General features: G+C 32.9%; 1 protein-coding gene across 1 annotated transcript; it reads left to right on the forward strand.

The window, feature by feature from the left end:
• The first annotated feature begins 18,185 nt into the window (after window positions 1–18,185).
• On the forward strand, window positions 18,186–20,087 carry LOC109793742 (uncharacterized). Its single transcript, XM_020353215.3, has 2 exons — window positions 18,186–18,837; window positions 19,591–20,087. The coding sequence occupies exons 1-2, from the start codon at window positions 18,391–18,393 to the stop codon at window positions 19,651–19,653; spliced, it is 510 nt and encodes a 169-aa protein (XP_020208804.1). The 5' UTR covers window positions 18,186–18,390; the 3' UTR covers window positions 19,654–20,087.
• Window positions 20,088–25,516: the final 5,429 nt, after the last annotated feature.

A 25,516-nucleotide genomic window follows, 5' to 3' on the forward strand; every position in this document is an offset into this window, starting at 1 on the left:
AATCTTCTAATGATTGAATAGTCCTCTCAGTCTGACCGTCAGTTTGAGGGTGGTAAGCTGAACTAAGTCTAAGTTGGGTCCCCAAATCTCGTTGTAGGCTCTCTCAAAACCTAGAGGTGAATCTAGGGTCTCTGTCTGACACTATGCTAGATGGTATCCCATGCAATCTCACAATCTCATCAATATACAGTCTAGCCAATCTCTCTAGAGAATACCTAATGTTAATAGGTAAGAAATGTGCACTCTCAGTCAACCTATCAACTATAACCCAAATGGAATCATGCCCTCTCCTAGTCCTAGGCAAAGCAACTACAAAATCCATAGAAATGCTATCCCACTTCCACTCGGTTATACTCAAAGGCTGAAGTAGTCCTAAAGGTTTCTGATGTTCTATCTTAGCCTTCTGACACACTAAACAGGCACTCACAAATTCAGCTATATCTTTCTTCATCCTAGGCCACCAAAATATCTTCCTAAGGTCTTGATACATCTTAGTTGTTCCTGGGTGAAAACTAAGCTTGCTCCTATGACCTTCCTCTAGGATTAAACGTCTAGGTGTAGGGTCACTAGGCACGCACACTCAGTCTTTAAATCTTAACACTCCATCTACACCCAAGGTAAATTCTCCTCCAATACCTTGTCCTATAGCATCACGTCTAGCCACTAGAAATGAATCCACTAACTGTGCTTCTCTAATTTCCCTCAACAACTCACTAGTCACCCGAGTCATACCTAATCTCACACTACTAGGGGTCACCTCACAAGTCAAACTCAAGTCTCTAAATTGAGCTAATAGGTCCATCTCCCTAATCATAAGAGAAGACAAATGCAAAGATTTCCTACTTAAAGCATCAACTACCATATTAGCTTTGCTCGGATGATAACTAAGATCAAAATCATAGTCCTTAAGGAACTCTAACCATCTCCTTTGCCTCATATTTAATTCCTTTTGGTCAAATAAATACCTAAGACTCTTATGATCACTAAACACCTCAAATTTTGAACCATACAAATAATGTCTCCAAATCTTAAGTGTGAATACCATTACTGCTAATTCAAGATCATGGGTGGGGTAATTCTTCTCATGTATTTTCAATTGCCTAGATGCATAAGATACGACCTTTCCTTCTTGCATTAACACTCCACCCAAACCCATCTTATAAGCGTCACAATAAACCACAAAAGTCTTACTAAGCTCAGGCAACACTAAAACAGGTGCACTAGTCAACTTCTCCTTAAGGGCTCGGAAACTATTCTCACATTTACTATCCCATACAAACACAACTCCTTTCCTAGTTAGACTTGTCAAGGGTGATGCTAACTTAGAGAATCCCTCTATGAATCTTCTATAGTATCCAGCCAATCCAAGGAAGCTCCTAATCTCACTAACTAACTTAGGTGTCTCCCACTTAAGCACCGCCTCAACTTTAGATGGATCTACTGCTATACCCCCGCTTGAAATCACATGTCCTAAGAAACTCACCTCCTCTAGCCAAAAGTCACATTTAGACAACTTGGCATAAAGTTGTCTCTCCCTGAGGTTTTGAAGTACTACCTTTAAGTGTTCCTTATGCTCCTCTTTAGTCTTGGAATAAACTAGTATATCATCTATGAAGACAACTACAAATTTATCCAAATACGGATGAAAAATTCGGTTCATGTATTCCATAAAAATTACAGGAGCATTCGTCACACTAAAAGGCATTACTAGGTACTCATAGTGTCCATAATGAGTCCTAAATGTTGTCTTAGGTACATCCTCACCCTTAACTCTAATCTGATGGTACCTCGATCTAAGATCAATTTTACTAAATACACAAGCACCCACCAACTGGTCCATAAGATCATATATCCTAGGTAATGGATATTTATTCTTAATGGTCACCTTGTTCAATTGGCGATAATTTGCACACAATCTCATGCTACCATCCTTCTTCTTAACTAATAGTATGGGTGCTCCCCAAGGTGATACACTAGGCCTCACAAACACCTTCTCCAACAAGTCTTCTAGTTGTTTCTTAAGCTCCACTAACTCTATGGGTGACATCTGTAAGGTGCAATAGAAATAGGTCTTGTTCCTGGTACTAAGTCTATGGAAAATTCTACTTTTCTTCTAGGTGGTAAGCTAGACATATCATCAGAAAATACTTCCGAAAAGTCACACACAACAGGCAGTTCACTCACCAAAACATTACTCTCAGAATTCAAAGAAGCTAACAACATGTACACTTAGGCATCCTCTTGCAAAGATAGCTTAACTTGGTTGGCTGTCAAATAATCCTTACTCACTTTTTCAACAGGCTCACCAAAAATAATAGATTTATCAGCATAATTCAAAAGGACATGATTGGAAGATAACCAGTCCATACCCAGAATGACATCTAGCTAACTTAGAGGCAAACAAATTAAGTCAATCATGAAATCTCTACCATCAATAATCAAAGGACACTTTAAACAGACATCAGAAGTAGACACTGGACCACTAGTTGGTGTCTCTACTATTAATTCAAAAGATAAGGAAGAAACAGTTAATTTTAATTTGGACACACACGCATGTGATATGAAAGAGTGAGTCGCACCAGAATCATACAAAACAATTAGAGGAGTTCCATTGATGAAACACATACCCTGGATTAAGTCTTTGGATTGAGTAGCTTTAGCACCACTCAAGGCAAACACCCTTCTTGTCACTCTAGGTTTACTAGCGCTCCCTCCAACCTCTTTTGTTCCTTTCTTGTTCTTGGGGCACTCTTGAGCTTTGTGTCCCTTCTCTTGACGGTTGTAACATGTTATTACTCTTGGCACCCAACACTCATATGCCTTATGACCTGGCTTCCCACAGTTGAAGCAGTTGTTGCGTGGAACAGAACCCACACTCCCCCTTCTAGAAGTTTGGCTATCCATTGGAGCTTGGCTCCTTTGTTGCACATAACCTTGATTATTCACCTTAGAACTTGAGTCCCTAGCAGACTTGGTGTAAGGTTTACTTTTACTAGATGAACCAAACTTATTTTTCCTCATGGGTCCTCCACTCTTATAATGAGTTACCCTAGCACGGTTGTCCTCATCATATACTCGGCACTTGTTTACCAATTCATGATAGTGAGTGATCCTTGATAATTGAAAACTTGTTTAATCTCAGGGCGAAGACCACTCACAAACTTCACACATTTGTCCTCCTCATTGCCCACATCATCATACATGGGACAAAATCTAACCAGGTCTTCAAACTTAGTAATATACTCAGCCACAAAATTTTCTCCTTGCTTCAACTCAAGGAATTCCACTTGTTTCTTATGTCTCACATCTCGGGGAAAGTATTTCTCTAAGAATAGCTGCTTGAAATTCTCCCAGTTCACTTGGGTACCTGCAACTATCATTCTTTGCAAAGCACCTTGCCACCAAATGCCAGCCTCTCCAGAAAGCATGAAGGCAGCCAAAGTCACCTTCTGTATCAAAGGACATCCCATAGCTTGGAATATCTTTTCAACTTCAAAAATCCAGTCAGCAGCTCCATCAGGATTATAACCTCCACGGAAGCTTGGCAAATTATTTCGCAGGAATCACTCCAGCCAATCTACCTCTGGTTGTTGGTTCATATTACCAAGAGCCTGAGCCATCGCTTGTAGAGCAGTAGCGACTACACAATCATTCCTACCTCCTCCCATTACTTTTCTGATCCCCAGAAAAGTTAACAATTATACTCTAATTAAAAATAAACAACAAACTTAATCAATCGTCATACTAGCATATTAATAAGTTCAACAATCAATTCACTACATCATTCATCTACCAAACAAGCATAGCAGACTCATAACTCACAGCCGATTGAATTGACCTGCTCTGATACCACTAAATGTGACACCCTTACTACCCCAATTTATATATCGTAATAATGCAATGTTATAAATAAATTTTCCAACATTGGTAAAAAGGGTTCACATAAAAGCTTCGTAAATGCTCTTTAATATCCACAATAATAAAAATTTAGAAAAATGAAACACAAGAGTTTTCAAATTGTTTTAAAAAAAAATATAATCATTACAATTCCAAATCCATATAAAAATTTTGTCCTAGAAATCCTCTGCCCCGATGTCACAATATCAGAGCATACCCCTAATTTAACTATTGGCATTCTAGATGCCACTCGTAGCCGGATCTTCCTCACCTAAAACATCCACAAATTGTACGGTGAGAAAAGAAAACATCTATATGTAAAGCACATACAAACACATAACAATGTAATCTCATTACATAAAGAAATATTTACAAGCATTTCTATATATCATAATTCTATCAATCATGCATCATCTTCACATCATAATTTGCAATCACACCCATTCATCTCAAATCTTGCAATTAACATTATCATTTTCACATTCATAATTCACACAAATCTTACTATGTCAAGGTCACGCTACCCTTTTCCATCCTAGGGCCATGCACACCCCTGACATAACATTGTGCCAAGGTCACGCTACCCTTTTTAGCAGCCTAGGGTCGTGCTCACCCCTGACATAACACTGTGCCAAGGTCACGCTACCCTTTTTAGCAGCCTAGGGTCGTGCTCACCCCTGGTCATCAGTACGAGAATCCACACTCACATCTCATTCACATTCCACACATCTCATTTCATAACTCAAATTCCATATTACATACAGATAAGTTCACACAATGCAATGATTCACATACCCATCAAGCAATTCACCATGAATACTCATTATAACAATAATATAACAATAATATAAAACTCAATTAATTCACCAATTTAATACAATATTAAATCAAATAGTAAAACTCCCAATTTTTCTAAAACCTAACTCACAGGCACTTTTCTACAATTTCGTTCTCTCTCCCAAATCATCATTTTCACAAATTAAATATATATTTCTAATCCTCAATACATGTAAAATCTAATGGGATCATCAATTCCTCAAACAGAAATAATTATAAAATTGTCTTCTAAAAACTAACTCATAGGCACTTTTCTACAATTTCGTTCTCTCTCCCAAATCATCATCCTTACAAATTAAATATATATTCATAATCCTAAATTCATATAGAATCACGTAAGACCAATAATTCTTCAAACAGAAATAATTATAAAATTACTCATAATCCTACGAGCTTCTGATGGCATCCTAGCTTGCATGAACATGGAATGATGAGCAAGGATGAGGACACCTACTCCTTGGATCAAGTCCTTCAAGGGTGATGCGTAATTTAGAGAAGGAATAAGGTGGAATGGACGAAAATGGAGAGTGTGGGTGAAGTGTTTGATGAAAGGTTTGAGAGGGCACTCTAGGGTTTGGCTCACTTCAAGGTAGATAAAGGCCACTTCTAGGGTTTTGCTCTCAAGGTGGAGATAGGATGGGTGGTGGCCGGATTTAGCCAAGGGTGACTAAGGATGATATAAAGGAAAAAATGCTCTCTTTATATTCAATTTCCAAAGTATTTACATGATGCATAGCCTAGGGTATTTATAGGAGTGAGAGGCATCTAGGGTTGCATTGGCCAAAATTCATAATGCCAAATGCACACTAAATGAAACTCAAATGAACCCAAGATGCAACTTGGTGGCCAAGGATGGAATCTTTGGGTTTAGTTAGGCTACATCTAGGTGCATGATAAGTCCATGCAACCTTTGCCCTCCACTTGGGCCTAAGCCTTTCTACACCAAAAATAGGTCCAATAGTCACAAAAATACGTCTAGTTTTTTGTTCCCACCCTAATCAAATACCTTAGCCCAAAAATAAAAACATATGATCTAAAGCACCCTATAATACAAGGGTAAAATGGGAAATACAAAAGAAAATAAACCCTATGACTAAAATACCCCAAAATACAAGGGTAAAATTGGAAATACAAGTAAAATAGATCCTATGTCTAAGATACCCCAAAATACAAGGGTAAAATAGGAAATCAAAGACAAGGGCAAAATAGGAATAAAAATAAATGTTATGCTAATAAAAACTTGGGAGCTAATGTCCAAAAGTAGCCTCATTCCTCCTATGGTTTTTCAACGCTAACCCATTCCTTTTGCTTCCTTCAATACATCATCTCTTGGACTTCTTGGCCTTAGAGTTATTCCATCAGCTTCCTCTTCTATCCAATTCCCTCATGTAACTTTGCAAACAAATAATCCCCTTTTCCCCCATACCTGGATAAACAGTAGCTGAAACTAAGGATCTGGTTGATCTCCTTCGTTGGGTTCCCTTCAGTCTTCAAAGAGTGCAGAAGAAGAGAAGAGAGAAAAGAAGAAAAGAAATCAGAAAATGAGAGGTGTGCTTTTTGGGAGCGGCAGAGGGCTCAATTTATAGGCATCAGGCTTCGCCAGAACGACCCGTTCCAAATCCAGAACACCCGTTCTGGACCCTTAAATCGTGGGTAAAAATCACATCTAGAACGGCTCGTTCTCAAACCAGAACAGCCCACTCTGGTGTGCATTTATTACTCACAACGACCATATTTTGGAAACGGCCTGTTCCAAGCCCGTTCCCATTTAGGGTTAAAGGCAATTTTAATAGTCCGGAACGGCCCGTTCTAACTTGAGAACGGCCCGTTCTGGGCTACTAACTCACATTCATTTTGGTAGTTTGGAACGGCCCGTTCCAAGCTACTAAATCACCCCTATACATTTATAAAAATTACTAAAATACCCTCAATAAAATAAAATAAAATAAAATAAAATAAAATAAAAACTGGGGTGTTACATGTAGAATTTGCCTGTTGCAAGTGTTCGTTGAAGTAGATATAGTCGTTCATGACTAGTTTGATCTTTCATTTAACGCTTGAGATCTTGCATTAAATGTTGCTTCCAGTTCATAGACATTGCATGAAGTCTTCTTTGCCTTGTTAGCAGCAGTGACTGAATTTAGCAGAGACCTACGAACCTTTTTGTCCTTTTCCGGTCACGTAACTATAGAGGGTTGTCTTTCTCTAAAAAAGTAATGTATTTTTTCTGACACATGCATGCTTTTGTTTTTGCGTGTTTTTCTTCTTCTTCTTTCATCATGCTATCATGTTGAGAGCATTTAAGTGATTGTAGATGATGCCTTAATTTGTCCTTTGAGACTTGATTCTTTAAGTGCTTTCATGGTAATCTTCATTTGTATCTGTTGGTCTTATGCGTCTCAATCTGTGATTTTTGTCTAAGCATTTGAGTTTAATGATTTGACTTTCTTTTGATCTGGTCAACGTTACAGGTAGATAGACTTTGTTCTTTGTCAGACGTGTCTTTCAGTTTGTGTTGTCCTTTGTCTTATATGTTGTTGACTTTCTTCTATTCTTTGACTCATGCTTCGTACAATTCCTTATGTTGCACTGAAGGTTGTTCTTGGCACACCTTCATTTGATATTAGACCTATAGTCGTCTGGTGCACATATTATACTTTGTCTATTCAGTAAGCTTGATTAGTCTGATTCTCATGATGTGCCTTGTCTTGACTGTTCTTTTATCAAAGTTGGCCATCTAGTTTCATCTGATGTTTAACCCATCTTTGTCTTGTTCCTGATTTAGCCTTGATTTGGCTTTTCATCTGATACTTCAAGGATTCGACTTGTAGTATGCCTCGTCTAGTGTTTGTTGAATGTTCTTCTGTTTTTGATCAAACTTGATCTTGATGCTTGACCACCCATCATCTGATTTTTCTTGTTTTAGTGTGTCCAAGCTTCGTAGATCTTGTATTTAATGCATTTGATCTTGCATTAAATGTTTGCTCACTGAATCTATGTTATGTGAAATCTTTTGTAACGTTTGTTTACTTCTATGTCTGACTTCAATCATAACCTAGGCATATCTGTACTTTCCTGGCATTGTAGCTGTAGAGGCGTTGTCTTTTACTAACTAGTAGGTGTACTTGCTCTGACATACATAGCTTTGACTTGTGGATAAGCACTAGTCTACTTTTCTTTTCTCTCTTTTGCTATTTTTGATGACTTCATATGTTCTTTTGAGAGTGTGGATGATAAGCAGTACTTCTTGTCGTGACTTGCTAGACTTCAGACGTAATTCAACATTTTTCATTTTTGTCTAGAAATTTGAGTCTTCGTCTAAGAGATAAACTTTAACTTTTCATTTTGTCCGGTCAGCTGTGCACACTTTCAACTTTGTCTAGAGTGCTTTTGTCTATTGTTTGTAGATTTGCATCATCTGATGCTTCATTATTTTCCTTCTTGTGCTGGGTTTGATCTCTTCATCTGCTTTCTCTTGTTTGCTCGTGCTTTGTCCTTATGTTGCACTAGAGGTTGTTCTTGACACACCTTCATCTAATATTAGACCCATAGTCATCTGGTGCACATATTATACTTTGTCTATTTAGTAAGCTTGATTAGTCTAATTCTCATGATGTGCCTTGCCTTGACTGTTCTTTTTATCAGAGTTGGCCATCTAGTTTCCTCTGATGTTTATCCTATCTTTATCTTGTTCCTGACTTAGCCTTGTTTTGGCTTTTCATCTGATACTTCAAGGATTCGACTTGTAGTATGCCTTGTCTAGTGCTTGTTGAATGTTCTTCTGTTTTTTATCAAACCTGATCTTGATGCTTGACCATCCATCATTTGATTTTTCTTGTTTTAGTGTGTCCAGGCTTCATAGATCTTGTATTTAATGCATTTGATCTTGCATTAAATGTTTGCTCGCTGAATCTATGTTATGTGAAGTCTTTTGTACCGTTTGTTTACTTCTATGTCTGACTTCAATCATAACCTAGGCATATATGTACTTTCCTGGCATTGTAGTTGTAGAGGCGTTGTCTTTTACTAACTGGTGGTTTTACTTGCTCTGACATACACAACTTTGACTTGTGGATAAGCACTAGTCTACTTTTCTCTTCTCTTTTTTGCTATTTTTGATGACTTCATGTGTTCTTCTGAGAGTGTGGATGATAAGCAGTACTTCTCGTCGTGACTTGGTAGACTTCAGACTTAATTCAACATTTTTCGCTTTTTGTCTGGAAGTTTGAGTCTCCGTCTAAGAGATAGACTTTGACTTTTCATTTCATCTGGTCAACTGTGCACACTTTCAACTTTGTCTAGAGTGCTTTTGTCTATTGTCTGTAGTTTTGCATCATCTGATGCTTCATTATTTTCCTTCTTGTGCTGGGTTTGATCTCTTCATCTGCTTTCTCTTGTTTGCTCGTGCTTTGTTCTTTATGGGTAGTTTTGTGGGTAGCTTTGTGTGGTGTATATCCTTCTTTTGATTAGACCCGATGCTTAGCTCACTTTTGTCTTGGTTCTAGTGTAAAAGATGTTGCATGAATATTCTCTATTCTTCATCTTGCTTGTACTTATATTTTTCTGAAACACTAACACATTTGTTAGTAATAACAATATGCATTATATTTGTCTCATTCAAAACCTTATTGGGAATTGTTTCATCTGACTTAACAATGTTGTAATAACCAAGGCAAAAAGTGAGTACATGTAGGATGACTATAACACCCTACAACTCAACACAAAGGCAAGATACATCTTAGCCTACTTTTTTTCAAGAATGAAGTACTATAAGTTCTACAATTGCAAAAATACCAAAGAAATGTGGGAAGCCATCAAGGTAACTCATGAGGGCACTAAAGATGTAATGTTCAAATGAACTATTACTTTTTAGAGACATTATGAGTTGTTCTCTATGAAGGAAAAAGAAACCTTTTGATGAGATGTTTGGAAGGTTCCAAACAATTCTCAATGGTCTAAAATCCCTAGAAACTTGGTTCTCTAAAGCTTAAAACAATCTCAAAATCTTAGAACAATGTCAAAATCTTTGATAGTCTTCCAAAGATTTGGGAGCCAAAGGCCATCACTATATTAGAAGCTCGTGACCTTAAAACTCTTACACTTGATGAACTCTTAGGATCCATAAGAGTTTATGAAGACCATTTGAACATTAGGGATCATTTAAAATCAAATGATTTTATTGCTATAAGGCTAGGTGAAACTAGCAAGAAAAGGGATAAGGTAAAGCTTATTGTAAAAATTCTTATTCATTCTTTTTGTAAAAGCCTTGTACTTAAATTGATTGTATCATGTATTGATAGTAAGATGAAACAAGAAAGTAATTTCTCAGCTTTAACTTTGTATTATTGATTTCAGCTTGAAGAGACTTGATTGTAAAAGAATACTTAGTTATTGAAGCTCAGAGAGGCTTTGTATTCAAAGAATACTTAGGTAGTTTCTTAAATAGGCAAGCAAAGAACACTTAAGATGAGGCAAAAGTGGCTTGTGAAAGAATATTTATATCTTTATAAAAAGATAATGGAACTTGAATGGGTTGATCAAGAACTTAACATAGTCTCGGTGGTTTAGACGAAGCAATATAAAAATATTGTGTGATATCTTTGTAAAAAGATAATGAAACTTGATTAGGTTGATCAATAACTTAACATAGTCTCGATAGTTCAGACGAAGCAATATAAAAATATTGTGTGTTTTCTCTTAACTCTTTATTTTATTTATTTTTTAATCTTGAAATATCACATCACTTATATATATGCATAGACACAAGTCATGAGTAAATGTTAAAATTTGATGCTTAATATGTGCCAAATTAATAACAACAATAATGATGATGATAAATTTTAATATTTTTAAAATTAAAAAATTAAATATCTTTATTTAAAAATAAAAACTTAAATTATAGACCGAAAAAAATAAATATAAAAATTACAATTTACCATAATTCAAGCAACTCTATATAAACGTTTATCTTGCATAAAAGTGTTTTTAAAAACTATTTTTCAATGAAAGCATTTGAGGGATTTTTTTTTTTAATTCTCTATCTAATTCAATTTTTTTAATCATATTTATTTATAAATTATATTTTAATATTTTTAAAATAAGTTATCGATAATTAAAAAATAATATTTTTAAAATATAGTAAACATTACAAAAAGTAATATATTTACTTATTTTAAATCTAAAATATAATTTATATATTTTAAAATATTTATTTATATTAATTATATATATATATATATTTAAATATAATATTTATTTATATATAATTTATTATAAATTTTAGTTATATATAATAAATGTTTAATACTAATTATAAAATAGCGAGAAAACGACATAGTTATCACGTCAAATACTAAGTATTAGCGAGACACTCGAATACAAACAGAAGAATATTAATTATCTTAAACTATGTTACTCATTACACAACTAAATTTTGTATTACAAAGTACAAACGATTACTATATTCTTCCAATAATTGTTTTTCTTCTAATTGATTTTATTTCTCAAGCACAGCTTGCTTGGTAGCGTGGCCAAATCCAAAGAATATGAAGCCACCATGCAACGATTAATTATTGGTTAATGGGGCAAAATGGACCAACAACTTAGGAATGGCATGGGTAGGCTACATGCCCATTACATCTTGCCGGATTAAGTGTCATGAAGACGTGTTCCTCTGTCCCATTATTATCATTTTTTTTTTGTATTTTTGTACATAAATGTTTGGAATTTTTATCTTATTTTAATTAGTTTAAAATTTTCATTAATTATAAGACACAAAATTTAAATTGTTGGTAGAGATATAATGTGGTATGCTTTTCTTGCTTTGATTTTGCTAGATATGACATGGAGTAAATTTTTTTTTTTTTTTGTTCGTCCCTGGAGTATTCACCGCCGACAGCAGTGACTAATCTCCTCGCTACGTTGGAGGCACCTCAAAAGGTGGGATAGCTGGCCCCAAGATTTAACGCGGCTGCATACACAAGACAGGATTCGAACTCCTGACCTTGCTTAAGCGTGGATCAACCCCTACCGCTGAACCACACATGGAGTAAATTTAGAAATGCTTTCATGGTATTTATTTTTAAAAATATCAATCTTTCTATATTAAACTGTATTTATTTTTTAAATATTAATCTTTATATATTAAACACAAACTTCTATTTTACACAAGAGTGTTTTTAAGAATTTTTCTTTAATAAGAGAGTTTATATAGATTTTTTTAACTCCTTATCTAATTTAATTTTATATTTATCATATTTATTTATAAATTAAATATAAATTCTTACTTGGCACCAAAGGGTCAAAGAACAAACTTGCAATTTTTGCATAATTTGATATTTTCCAACAAGTGTTAAAATGTCTCTAGGTTCATTACATAAAATTAATTGTTCTTAATACAACGCTTATAGATATTAACATGCTAAAAATCCAATTTCACATCTCAATCCTGAATTCATGTATGATTTAATCACAAAAACCTAATTTTCCACGTACCCTAAATACACAAGTACATAGAACAACCAAATAAAATAGAGAAGTTAAAGGTACAACAACAAATTATTCCCCAGATGCCCTACTCCCCAGTTTGCAATTCTAATGGTACAATGGTTACCAAAGGCAACAAGATGAGCTAGCATTAGAAAATATCAAGTCTTAAAAATCTTAATAACAGTAAGGATGAATTGAGTTCATAGAGAGCCAAGCCCAAACTCTTAATTTTTTTTTAAACAAATAAACTTTTAGCATTCTAAAACCCACTTAATTTCTAGATCAATAATTCTAAAATATCTATTATTAATTAAAAATATTATTTTTAATTACATTATTAATTGAAATTATTAAAGTAACATATTTAATAAATATTATTATATATAATTTTGAAATAAAAATTGAGGAGTTATAAACTAAACCGATGGATTTGATTGGGAATTGGTCTATATTAAAACCAAAGATATATGAAGCATTTGCCCTTAAGAAATGTTTTGATGATAATTGAATTTATTAAAATAATTAAGCAATGTCAAATATTTTTCGAAATGTCTACAATAAATGATAAAAAAACTTATAGAAAAAACATCTAAAAGCGTTCAAACTCTTTGCAAACAACTTAATTGTTCAATTTTTTTAATAATTTTTTTTATTATGTTATAAGTGTTTGATTATCAATAACATCCATGATTTGATAAGATATAAGTTTCTTATACTTGCTTTAACAATAACTTATCTTTATAAGGAAATTTGCATAAACACGACCACTTATCTACTAAGACAAAACTAAATCTTAAAAAGACTTATTATCAAATCAATAAATGTGCTTTGAACCTTGTTTAAATGTTTTTGTGTGATATATGTGTATTTTTTTATAAATAAGTTTTGAGTGAACTCCTAGTACTTTCAAGCTCAAAAGAAGAGTTAACTTATCATGATAAAACTAAAATAACCAACAAAAAGAAATTTTAGAACATGTCTTATGCGCATAGATTAGAAGAGACAAAATACATTTTTTTTAATAAAGTATCACTTCTGTTGAATGTGCTAAAATCTCTTTCCTAAAGCTTTATACGAAGATCCTTCCTTGCATTTAATGCATTTCAAATGGAAAAACACTCTCTAAACAGATCTATTACAATGATCCGGCAAGTCACTACACTTGATATGACCCAGTTACAACGTAGCGCAAAAACATAACATCTTTTAACCTAAGATTATATGCAAGCAATACAAGGATATAACTACAATAATTATATGTATAGGGTGCAAAAAACATAAAACATTCCTTGTCAATCTTGACTTGAAAATATAAATCCTTTTATGGAGTCACAAACAGTCCTTGTACATATATACATAAACATCTAATACATTAGTACTAAAAACATAAACCCTAGGATTGGTCAAGCATTTCTATATACATATTGTATCATAACAGTTCTACAACAGCAAAATGTCATATCTATCATGGCCATCCAACAATGCTTGCCTTTTAGCCTAATCATGACTTGCTCCCATAAACTTGTGAAAAAATAACATATCATAAGAAGTAATCAACATGAACAACTTAACAACATATCAATTTTACAACTAAGAACATCATGGCAACCTTAACAACTTGCAACTTGAACAACATAGAAACTTTCACAATTTAGCAACTTTAAACAACTTAACAACTTAAACAATTTATCAACTTATGCATCGTTATGCATTTTCAACTTTGGAGATCTCCTACAACTTAATGAGTAGATTAAGTGGTTTGATCCTATCGAATCACGACGTCTGACTTGTCATCTCTAGGTTAAGTATAAACAACTTTAAGCATGTTTTAACAATTTATTTTGATTTCTCAAGTTTTATCACTTACATTAGAAAATTCTAGTACTACTGTCAGGAATATAGCCTCCCATGATATTAACATGCATTAACTAAGCCTATATGAAATTAGCCTGTCACTTATTCATTGGCACATTTCCAATACTTGTTTAGGGATTTTAGCCCCTGATTTTGTACCTTACTTGTTGGTCACTTATGACTAGTATGGTTCAACTTGTCCTCCATATTGTTTCAACTTAAAAATCTATAAAAAGATAACTTTCAAAACAACTTTCCACTCAGAGGACAACTTCCACACTGAGGGGTTTCAACTTTAAGCTCTTAGAACACCATAACTTTATCCACAAAATGAAATATTTTAATTTTTAAAATAATTTTCCTTTCCTCTAGTTTTTTGTGTGTGCAACTTTCAACTTAAAAGACATGCAATACGTGCTTATACAACATCTTAAACAACATTCAACATACATCTTCAACTTAAGACACATACTTCTCAAATTATCAAATCTCATAATATTTCATCATACATAACCATCATATGATACAAAAGAATCAGCATATATCAACATACCATGAAAAAATGTTCAACTTTCAACAATATTTATTAACACAACTTGTAAGGTACAAAAGCACACCAAGTTCACAAAATAGGGGTTTTGCTGGGCAACCAAAGCTCTCTAGAGCTGGTTGCTAGGTGGGTTAGTCTTGTTTAATGAGAAAAACCCCATGTGGCTTTTTATCGAGTGAGCTCTAGCTTGTTGGGTGACCAAACTCCTCTAGAGCTCATTGTTGGGTAGCCTTGGCTTGTTGAGCGAGCTTAACTTATTGTGAGTCCTCTTGCTGAGCAACCATAGCTTGCTAAGTAGACATAATTCTCTATGGGTTCTCTTGTCAAGGGCACTGTCTCGTTGGGTGAGCTTTTGCGAGAGTCACCATTGATTCATTTTCTTAATGGGTGATAATCACACCACTAAGCGAGAACACAAATCTAGGTAGAGGATCATCAACTATGAATGCACAGGTGAGCATGCATTCTTGTTAAGATAAAATACGAATTTCCTCCATGAAAACTCATTTTCTCTCATCAAATCTAGCCACCACACTAATGATTCACCACATGCAATCCATTAAAGTACATCTAAACAACTTAAAATTCCTCATGCAATACAATAATCATCGTAATTCCACTTCCTTGGGTCTCAAACTTCCTTTCTCTTAAAACCCTAACTTCACTTAGATAAACATCATTAATTATCCTCAATTGAACCACCAATGGGCTAAACACCATCAACAACAACTTAAAAGCAACTCAAGGAATCAAACAACAAACTTTCCTTATTTCAATTGTTTCTCAAAGCAAGAAGAGGAAGAAAGAACAAAACTTAACAAACCCTTAAGAGTCAATTTCCCTCTAAGATTTCAAGCTCTTTAGCTAGAATTCAATCAAAGCAAGAAGAAGGGAAAAAAAATAACAAAACTCAAAACAAACTCTCGAGAGTTAATTTCTCCCTAAGATTTCATGCTCCTAACTAGAATTCAAGCTTCTACCACTTGATCTCAACTTTAGGGGGAGGATCTAGATGCTCTTGGAGAAGTTAGAAGAAGAAAAGGTCTTCCCTGGCTCCATAACTTATCTCTCTAAATCTTCTCTCTATAATTCGAAGAAATGAACTTATGAAGTTCAAGTTCTTTGAAAATCTTATATACCTTCCCTCTTCTTGGTCAACTTTCATATTATGGTATGTGATATTGATTTTCTATGATACCCACATATTTCTATGATATTAATGTTCAATTGAACTTCAATAGATTTTGTTTGTTAGAATGTGATACTCTTTATGTTGAACTTTTAAAATTCACTTATGACTAAGTTTTCTGTTTAGTTTAGTTATTGTGTATTATGACATGCAGAATAGAGGATGTCACACTCTCTAAACTTATATATAAGTAAATTGAACTAATTTCACATAGATTAAAAAAGTTCATTAAATGAATTTAATTTTTACAATCTCACATAAATATATATCACATTTTCTAAAATACCCTGAACTACATTTATAGTAGATAATATCTCATTTATTGCAATGAGAATATTTTTGAATTAAGAGTATTAAATAAATTTTATTTAAATAAAATTTACTTATATTTTAGTCTAAAAAATTTAAATTTTTTTTGTTTATATATAAATTTAGAGGGAGTAATTGACAAAAAAATAAATATAAATTAAGGATATCTTAAACTTTAAAAACAATAAATAAATATTAAAAAAACGTTATAAAAAATCGACAATTAAAAAGAGAGTAAATCAAACATTTTTTAATCATTTTAAAATGTTTTGATTTCTAAAAAGAATAAAAGTAAAAATAAAAAATAAAAATAAACATTCCTTAATCTTTGATTTCAGTCAACACTATTCTTAATTAATAAATTGACTTAGAATGCGTTCAATCTAACCAAAAGGTAGCGCATACGCAATCTGTTATTTGACAAAGTCAACAATTATGGTGACAATGCAAGTTGTTGAACAAAATTAACAGTTAGCATTAATAATTGCAAAACACGATTATCTAAATTCATTACACAAAATAATGATGTATGATTCACACAAGACAAAATTACAATCGTTGTCACACCTCGACTATATTGTCTACTTCGTAGAGTGCAATAAAAAAATGTGAAAACTTTTTTAATTTATTTTTATTTTTTAATTATATCGTTCAAAACCATCGTTCCTTTTGTATTAAGAAAACTTTCATAAATAAAAAAAATAAACAATTTATACATGTCATCTTTGGCCTGATTTATCGATTTTGAATACTTCCAAGAATTTATTTCAATAATTCACAATGTTTTTCTAAAAATTATACTTATCTTCTTTATTACTGTTTTAAGAACTTATGCAAATAAATATCTGCATTGTTTATGTATGACTACAAAAGGTGATGGTCAAATGAACTTAAAAATAAAAAATAAAAAAGAAAGAAGAAGTTATTTTTCTTTAAAATATTGTAGAGTATAAAGAGGATAAATATAAACTATGTTAAAAAATAATATTTATTTCAATTTTTATAAAGATTAGTCATTATTTTTAATAGAAAATATTTCATACTAATATGTAATTAAAATAATATTTTCACCAATTTAGTAAAATAAACTGCGAGCAAGAATGACATTCTTATATTTAATTTGTTTTCCTTAAATCCAAACAGATTTTAATTTTGAATAATTTAAATTAAACTATACTCTCTTAAATATAACTTAAATAATATTTTAATTAACTTTCTTTTACATGGAAATTTCTCTTCTTAAAAACAGGAAGAAGACTGAACATAATCTTGAATAAACTCAAAATAATAAATGTAGTTTTAAATGAAAAATAATTATGATAAATAAAAATTAAATTAGATAAAAAGTTAAAAGAATTTATATAAATTCTCCCACTAAGAAAAAATTTCTAAAAACACTTTTAATTAAGATAGAAATTCCTATTTAATGTATAAGAATTGATATAAGTAATATTATATTATTAATTAATTAACATCCTTAATATGATTTTTAAACATTAATATAAATATTACTTTTCTTATTATACATAATAATCTATGGCCCAATAATAATATATATTTTTCACATTATTAACATGTTTGAATTAAAAAAGATACTATTTTTATATTAGCATTTAATTATAAATTAATATAATATTTTTACACCATTAATTAGTTAAAATTAATTATAAAATTATTTTAAATTACTATAAATAATATTTGACACAATAGTTTATAATTAAATAATAATAAATTTTTTTATATTATCAATATGTTGGAAATTAAAAATAATATAGCCTTATTTAGTTAAAATTGATATATACGATAAGTTAGTTAATCTTAAAATAATTATCATTAGTTAATTATACTAAAATTGTTTCTAATTAATTAATTATCAATTTTGTTTTTTCTAACCAAGTAACCATGGGTTACAAGAAAGGTTTTAATTAAATTAAAAAAATATAAACAAATGTAACTAAAAATTGCTAATAACGAATTAAGATTACTAAAAAAAAAAAAAACAGAGTAAGGCCCACACAGCACTCACCAGTCACCACCGAATACCAATAATTGATCATTCTCTTCCTAATCCCTTCTGTATACAAGCTGTCACCTCTCTCTCTCTCTCTTGCTACGCCCTCTCCTTCTCATCGCCAATCCCAAAACCCAACTCACTGATCCAACCCAACAAACAGCAATGTTCCCGCACGCATAAAACCCAAACCTTAAAAATCCAGAAAAGCAACAAATTAACAAAACCACACACCAAACGAAGCGAAGCGAAACGATGTTCCCACGCGTCCTCTGGGCGGTTCTCCTCCTGACTGCGGCGTGGAGCCTGTGCGGGTGCGCGGCGCGGGGCAATGCGGGGAGCATCTACGAGGCGCTGAGCGAGCACGGGCTGCCCATGGGCCTGTTCCCGAAGGGCGTGAAGGAGTTCGCGGTGGGCCAGGACGGGGCCTTCTGGGTCCACCTGGACGAGGCCTGCAACGCCAAGTTCGAGAACGAGTTGCATTACGAGAGGAACGTCTCGGGGAAGCTCAGCTACGGCATGATCGACGCTTTGACGGGCCTGGAGGCCCAGGATCTCTTCCTCTGGTTCCGCGTCATGAGCATCCGCGTCGATGTTCCCACCACTGGCCTCATCTACTTCGACGTCGGCGCCGCCTCCAAGCACTTCCCCTTGTCGCTCTTCGAAACGCCCCCCGAATGCGTCGCCGTTCGCTCTTCCAAGGTATCTATCTCTCTCTCTCTCTGTCAAGTCAAGGGATTGTCTTTTCTCTTTTCTCAAAAGCCTTAAACCCTGATTTTGCTGCTGATTTTTTCTTAAGGGTGTGTTTGGTTTCTATTTTCAAATTTTGGTTTTAGTATTTTTGGGAAAACTAGTGAAAATAGATGCCTACATTAGGATCATGCCTCACCACCACGTGTAGCTTCATTTGAGATTATTTACTCACCTTCACGGCTACACCCTTGAGCTAGGACCACAAAATAGAATAAGATGATAAAATCAGATAATATCTCACTGTTTTTGTTTAGGAAACATTTTTCAGAACTTGATAGATTTTGGATGAGTAATTGATTTTGGATATGGGGTTTAATTCAGTTGATTGAATAGGGTGCCTGAGTTTTTGTAAATTTCTTTAGTATTGAGTTCAATTCTTGTATATATATAAAAAATAAAGTAACATGGAAATCTTTTAAAAGAATAGATTTTGGAATTAAAAAGTGGGAAGTGAATCAAGCATGCCCCAAGGCTTAAATTTGGATCCTGTTTTTTTTTTTTTTGGGTTAAGAATGAATTGGTTGTGATGAAGTTCTTTCATTGGTTTGTTTTAGCCTGTGGTATGACTTTTGTGCTTCTTGCTCTTTATCTTCTGTGATGCTGAATGTAGAAAGCTGTATACATATCTTGAGCGTGTTATGCCTTGGTGTTCTAATTTGAGGAATTGAGCTAAAAATGTGTGTTGCATTGTTTCATATGCAGGGTGGATCTGGAAGGCTTCGATATAAGCTTGATCAGCGAACCTCTGGAAGAGATGTTCTATAAAGTATGGACCGAGCAGAAAAGGGTGAATGGACTTTTTCTGTTTCACGATCATCATGGATTCTCCAATCAGATTGTATGCCTTCGGAGAGTATAAATTAATAGGTCCATTCATTTGGACCTGTTGTGTTGTGTTGTGTTATCTCCCATATACTGCAGAGTTAGTGTTCTAGATCAACCCATGTCGTGGTAATTTATTGATTCATAGGTTCTTATAAAAGGGAAGCAATTGAGATAAATTTCCTGAATCTGTTTCTCATTGAGAAGATAGTAATGGAGCATTTTGTTGAAATGGGTTCAGGTGAAAAGTCTACAAAAGATTTTGTTGTATGTCAAACGTTATTGTATTATAAGAATATATTGGGGGTGTTTAGTTGAATCAAATTTATGATATTAATTCAAAATAGATAGAACCATTTACACTTTTTATATGAAAATTTACTCTTAGAATCTACATATATTTTTTTAATAAAATTTATACATTAGTTATAAATTATGTATGCTACTGGACCATTAGAGTCGGCTTAGTGGTGGGGGGTTGGAGTAGTCAACACTGGTTTTAGGTTTGAATTCTGGTGTTATCATTATAATTCTGATGGATAAAAGAAATTATGGATGTTCCTAGCTCCTTTGTGTAAGTGTTATAAACACGGGTTATTCTATTTGATGAATGTTTGGCAAACGTGTGTTTCTTCGAGGGACTCATGTTTTAAATTCATTTACTCTAGTGTAGCCACGGCAAACATTATTCCAAGCAGAGGTTTGGAGTGACATTTATTTTTCTGATTCCTTTTGGGCTGCCAATTTTGAAAAATTAATGATTTCAGGTCTTCCTTTATACAGTTATGCTGAAATAATGCCCTGACTATTAATTAGGTAGTGGCGTATGTACCTTGCAAGTGTATTCGTGTTGCTTGTTCATATATGGTACACTTTCAGTAAATGTAAAATTTTATGGCTTGTACTCAGTTTGGTATTGACTATTAATGAAAGGTTAATGCGCTGCCACTTGGTTTCAACTTCCCAGCGTTTCTATGTAGAATAGGTGCATTACATAGTTGAAGATCATGATTAATTAATAGGTTTGAGAAAGGCTAACTTGATTACTTGCTTATATTATAAGGTTTCTTTATTTTTTTTTATTTTGTCGTAAAAATTATAATGACGGTAGTTAAGATTTGTAGCTATACATTGTAAAATCACCGGGGAAGGTTTCCTACTCGGATAATGTTATTCATACATTACTTTTGTAGAACAAATTTATAATTTAGGAGAGAGAAAAGAGAAGATAGAAGTAATGGATAATAAGAGTGAATGATAGAAAGAAAAATGAGTTATAAAAAGTTGTGTAAAATTTGCATTTTTATCTTCCTAGTATAGTTTCTTAGAGCAACTTTAGCTTAAGCTTTTTAAAAATGATCACCTAATTAATTACCTGTTAGGTTGATAGTAGTGAGTTGCATGGTTAAAGTTGATACTGAGAAAATAGCGTTAAGAGAGTTGCTTATATAAATAATTGTTATGAGAAAATGAAATCTCCCCCTCTACATTTATGTGTGTGTGAATACAACCAAGAAAAAGAAAATTACACAACTCTTGTCTAGTTAGAGGGATAAAGATGTTCTTACAGTACTTGCCTTGTATCATGTGGACAAAAAGATAATATTTTAAAGCTGTTCTGTTCTGTAACAGTATTGTAAATCATTATTTTCGTGACTGTCTAGGTGCCTTATATTTAACTATTGATAAAGGAGTAAAAGGGTAAATAAAAGTAAAACGTTATATTATTGGTTCAGGACTATTATGTTTCCTTAGTGTTGTTTTTCATATTATTGCACATCTGGTCTTATAGGATTGTTGGCTTATATTATTTTTTTTATTAGTAAAAATTACAAATGAGGAGGTTCAAACATAGTTACTTTGATCAATTAGAATAATACTAATTTTAAAGATTAAAATTAAATTTAACTCCAGTTTTTATGTAATATAAAAAGGTTAATAATTTCGACAAGAGTACCGTATAGTTTTCTTTTATTAATAGAAGTTATCTTCTACTTTCCTTTGTTCTAACCTAAAGATCTGTCAACTTTAGCGAAGTTCCAAATCTTTTTGCACGTTCTTTCTTTTCTTATTTCTATGCTTTACATTTTAATTAAAGGAGATTTTATCCGACAATTTGGTTCTTTGAGTTGAATTAGATTTTGCAACACGTGATGCAAAAGTTCCCAAGGTCAAGCCAAAGATATTGGAGGAGGTTGACGAACATACATAAAGATGTGTTCGGTCTACATCATGGGAATTATTTCGGCATCCTTTTTCTCCACCAAACTATGATAATTATGCTAATGCATTCTAGAGGATAGGCATGTTTTTTCTCCACCAATCTATGATGATTATGCTAATGCATTTAGAGGATAGACATGTTGAAATCAGAGACAAGATAACATTTTTTTCCCCCTTCAAATTGATCTAGCTCTACTTTTTCCCTTTGAAGAGCATAATGAAGGAAATTGTCTTGAATAGTGATTGAAGATGTTACTCGGCGTATGCACGAGCTATAAAGAAATAGATATAAGATCAGAATTTGCTCTTTGATTTTATAAAACCCACATATATATATATATATATATATATATATATATATATATTTTTTTTTCCTAACAGCATATGTAGTTTAACTCTTGCCAAAATATGTTGGATCAAGAACGAAAAGCTGTTAATTATCAAAAAGATCTATGCGAAGGAAATTTTTTAAAGTGGGGCAAGTGTTTTGAAAGCGATGGGCTTTTTTTTTAATAATATATACCAAAGTCGAAAAATTATGCCGCATTTGGATATATCTCAACCAGTCAAACTAGCTACACCAGCGCCTTAGAAAGTGTAGAAAACTAATTCAAAACTGTTCCAACTAAAACTAGTTATCTAAATTTTTTTATTTTAAAATTGCTTATATAATGCTACGCATGGATATATCCAACTAGTCAAACTAGTTACAATAAGTGTTCTAGAAAGTGTGTGGTAAATTTGAAAACTAATTTAGAATTTTTTCAATTAAAACTAGTAATGTAATATTCAAGAAAGTTATAATATATATATATATATATATATATATATATATATATATATTATAATTCAGAGTTATTCCAATAAAAACTAGTTATATAATTCCTAATTAATTGGTTCATTTTTGAGCCACATGGACGTGGCTAAGAAGGGGTTAGGTGTACCCTTGATTTTTTTTAAGGCCAAATCTACTGATGTGGGAGAAATGGCTACAAAGGACCAGTTTTCAGGATTACAATAATAATCCCCTACCTAATTATAATTTTTTTAAATTAAATTAAATTCTTTTAAAAAATTAATTAACTTAGTTAAAAATATTAAATTTATTAATAATTTAAACTATTAATTTTAAATTAATATTATTTTTATTTAATTAATTAATATTTGGAAAAGAGAAATATCTATATATCAATTTATGTTCCCTAACCCTAATTAGATATTTTTTGGTCTAATTAATTTTAAATATTTATTATATTTTTTTTTTGTCTAAAAGACCTATTAATGAAATAAAATAATTTTAAAGAAGACTTGGAAGGTCCCTCACCATCTTGCCTCTTGGACTTTGAAGGCCCATTGTCCTCATGAACTTTGGGTTTGCTAGCCTCACCACCCACTACTAGCGTGTTTAACAACTCTCTTATGGTTTCATTTTTATTTTATTTTATAATATAGTCCCTAAGTTCATGGAGTTCCTCTTTGGTACTCCTATGACTTCTAGGGGAATGATAACCATGTACACTACTATCATGGGAATGATCACTCATTTTTGCAGAAAATGATTTTCACAAGTTTTCTAAAGAATTGCAAAAATTGAGTGATAAAGGTTTTCATAAAATAATTTTCTTTTTGGTGCAAGACTAAGCACTTGGAAGTCTAACTATACAAGTTGTACTATCAAGGGAGGTGAGCTAAAAGGAGCTACTTAATAACCAAGCCTTTTCGAGTAGAAATAACTAAAGCCTCTTATACTTGTCTCACAAAACAAATTTTCACACAAAATCAAGTAAAAGTGTGAGTGTGTGCACGAAACTCCTAGTAGGCAAAACGGCCTTCTAAATGAACTTGGAATGTTCCTAATTACAATTAGAAAGTAAACTAACGAAGGAAAGCAAGTAAAGAAGGAAAATACAGAAAGCAAGTAAAACATATACTAGTCGGATTCCCTAGGGTGGAAGTCCAAATGACACTAATAGCCCCTTAGACCACTTCCACAAGTACTACATGTTCTATGAAAGCAATTAAACTAGTTGAATCCTAGTGGAAGCCCAAATGAAACTTAGAGCCCTTTGGGGACACTTCCACAAGTGCTAAGCGGTTACTAAACTTTATTTAAAATTATTTAGGAAGTGGTGGGATAAATCAAAAGTTTTCCCAAAACAAACACTCCTAAATGTGAGTTTGTGTTAGCAAAATAAAGCAAGAAATTAACTCAAAGATAAGGTTAACGAGTTACAAGAAAAGTGAAATGTGATACAAAGAAATTAAATTTCACAAAATAGAAAATTGAATTTAGTGACAACTTTGGTGACTGATTTTGATGGAAAATACTAGGAGAAGTGGAAGATGTTCTCCTCCTCGGATTCACCAATGCTAGGACCTCTTCAATGGAGATTGAAACCGTAGGTAAGAACACTTGAATGGAAGAAGTTTTCGGACTAAGGATTCCTAGACTATGGATGGAAGCATCCAAGCTTAAGGAATCAAAGGAAAGCTCACTTCAAAAGGTAGGAAACCTAGCTAGGGTTCCTAAAAGTGATGGCTATCTCTCTCGGTGACTTTTGGAAGAGACTTGGCAGAAAATGCTCTCAAATTTCATATATGTCAAAAGTGAGAGTACAAGGCTTAAGACATACATTTATAGGTGGGAATGAAACTAAAGTGGCGCCAATCCGTGAGAAGATAATTGGCGCCAAGTTTGAATTTCAAATTTGAATTTGAAATTCAAACTTTGGCCAATCATGTGACTAATCCGGATCCCACTCTCATTTTAATGTAATTTGGAAGCCATTTGGATTTGAATTTAAGGTTCACATGGCCGGTCCTCACCATGCAATCCATGTGACTCAAATTCAAATCAAATAACTTCTAAATGACATAAAAATGAATCCTAATGCACCTATTAATGTATACTTCGTATAATCCTAATCTAATGACCTAAATACATTGGTCAATCAAATACAATGAAAAGGAAAAAATACAAGAAGAAGAATGAGCCCAATATTGGGTATCAAAAGCCCAAAAACCCATGAAGCCCAATTACAAGCCCAAAGTTCACAAACCCTAATCTATGGTCAAAATACAAGACCAAAACAAAGTAAAATCCCTATTCTATGAATATGCAATAAAAACATGGTGTCAATCAAGTAAAGCCCAAGTGAGGAGCACCCTAGGCCCACCAAGCCCATTGGGCCCACTAAGCTCTAAAGCAGTCAAGTCTTCAAGTAATCTCCTGGCCATAGCTCTAGTGGTTGGACCCTTGGTCTATGTGTTGAGCTTAGAGGAGCTTGAAGCATAAAGGAGTTTTGATGATCACAAGATGTGTGTCAAGGACAACTACAAACAACAACAACTTAGTAGCACAAAAACAAAGTCAAAGAAAATGTTATGTAATAGTGATTAGTGTATAAATTGTTTTGAATGATTTAGTTTGTTGTGTATGCTGTGTGCATGAGCAAATCTATATCTAAGCTAAGTAGAAAGTGTATGATGATGAATTAAAAGATTGGAAAGTTATTTTGAGACTTAAAACGAAGTTTTAAAAACTAACTCAAAATAATCGATTATCATTAAATATAATCGATTA

This window comes from Cajanus cajan, chromosome 4, assembly GCF_000230855.2.
Source record: "Cajanus cajan strain Asha chromosome 4, NIPB_CcT2T_4, whole genome shotgun sequence".
NCBI lineage: Eukaryota > Viridiplantae > Streptophyta > Magnoliopsida > Fabales > Fabaceae > Cajanus > Cajanus cajan.

Coding starts and splice junctions, on each gene's coding strand:
- LOC109793742 (XM_020353215.3), top strand. CDS start 18,391: ATGTTCCCACGCGTCCTCTGGGCGGTTCTCCTCCTGACTGCGGCGTGG. Junction 18,838..19,590: donor TCGCCGTTCGCTCTTCCAAG/GTATCTATCTCT, acceptor TTTCATATGCAG/GGTGGATCTGGAAGGCTTCG.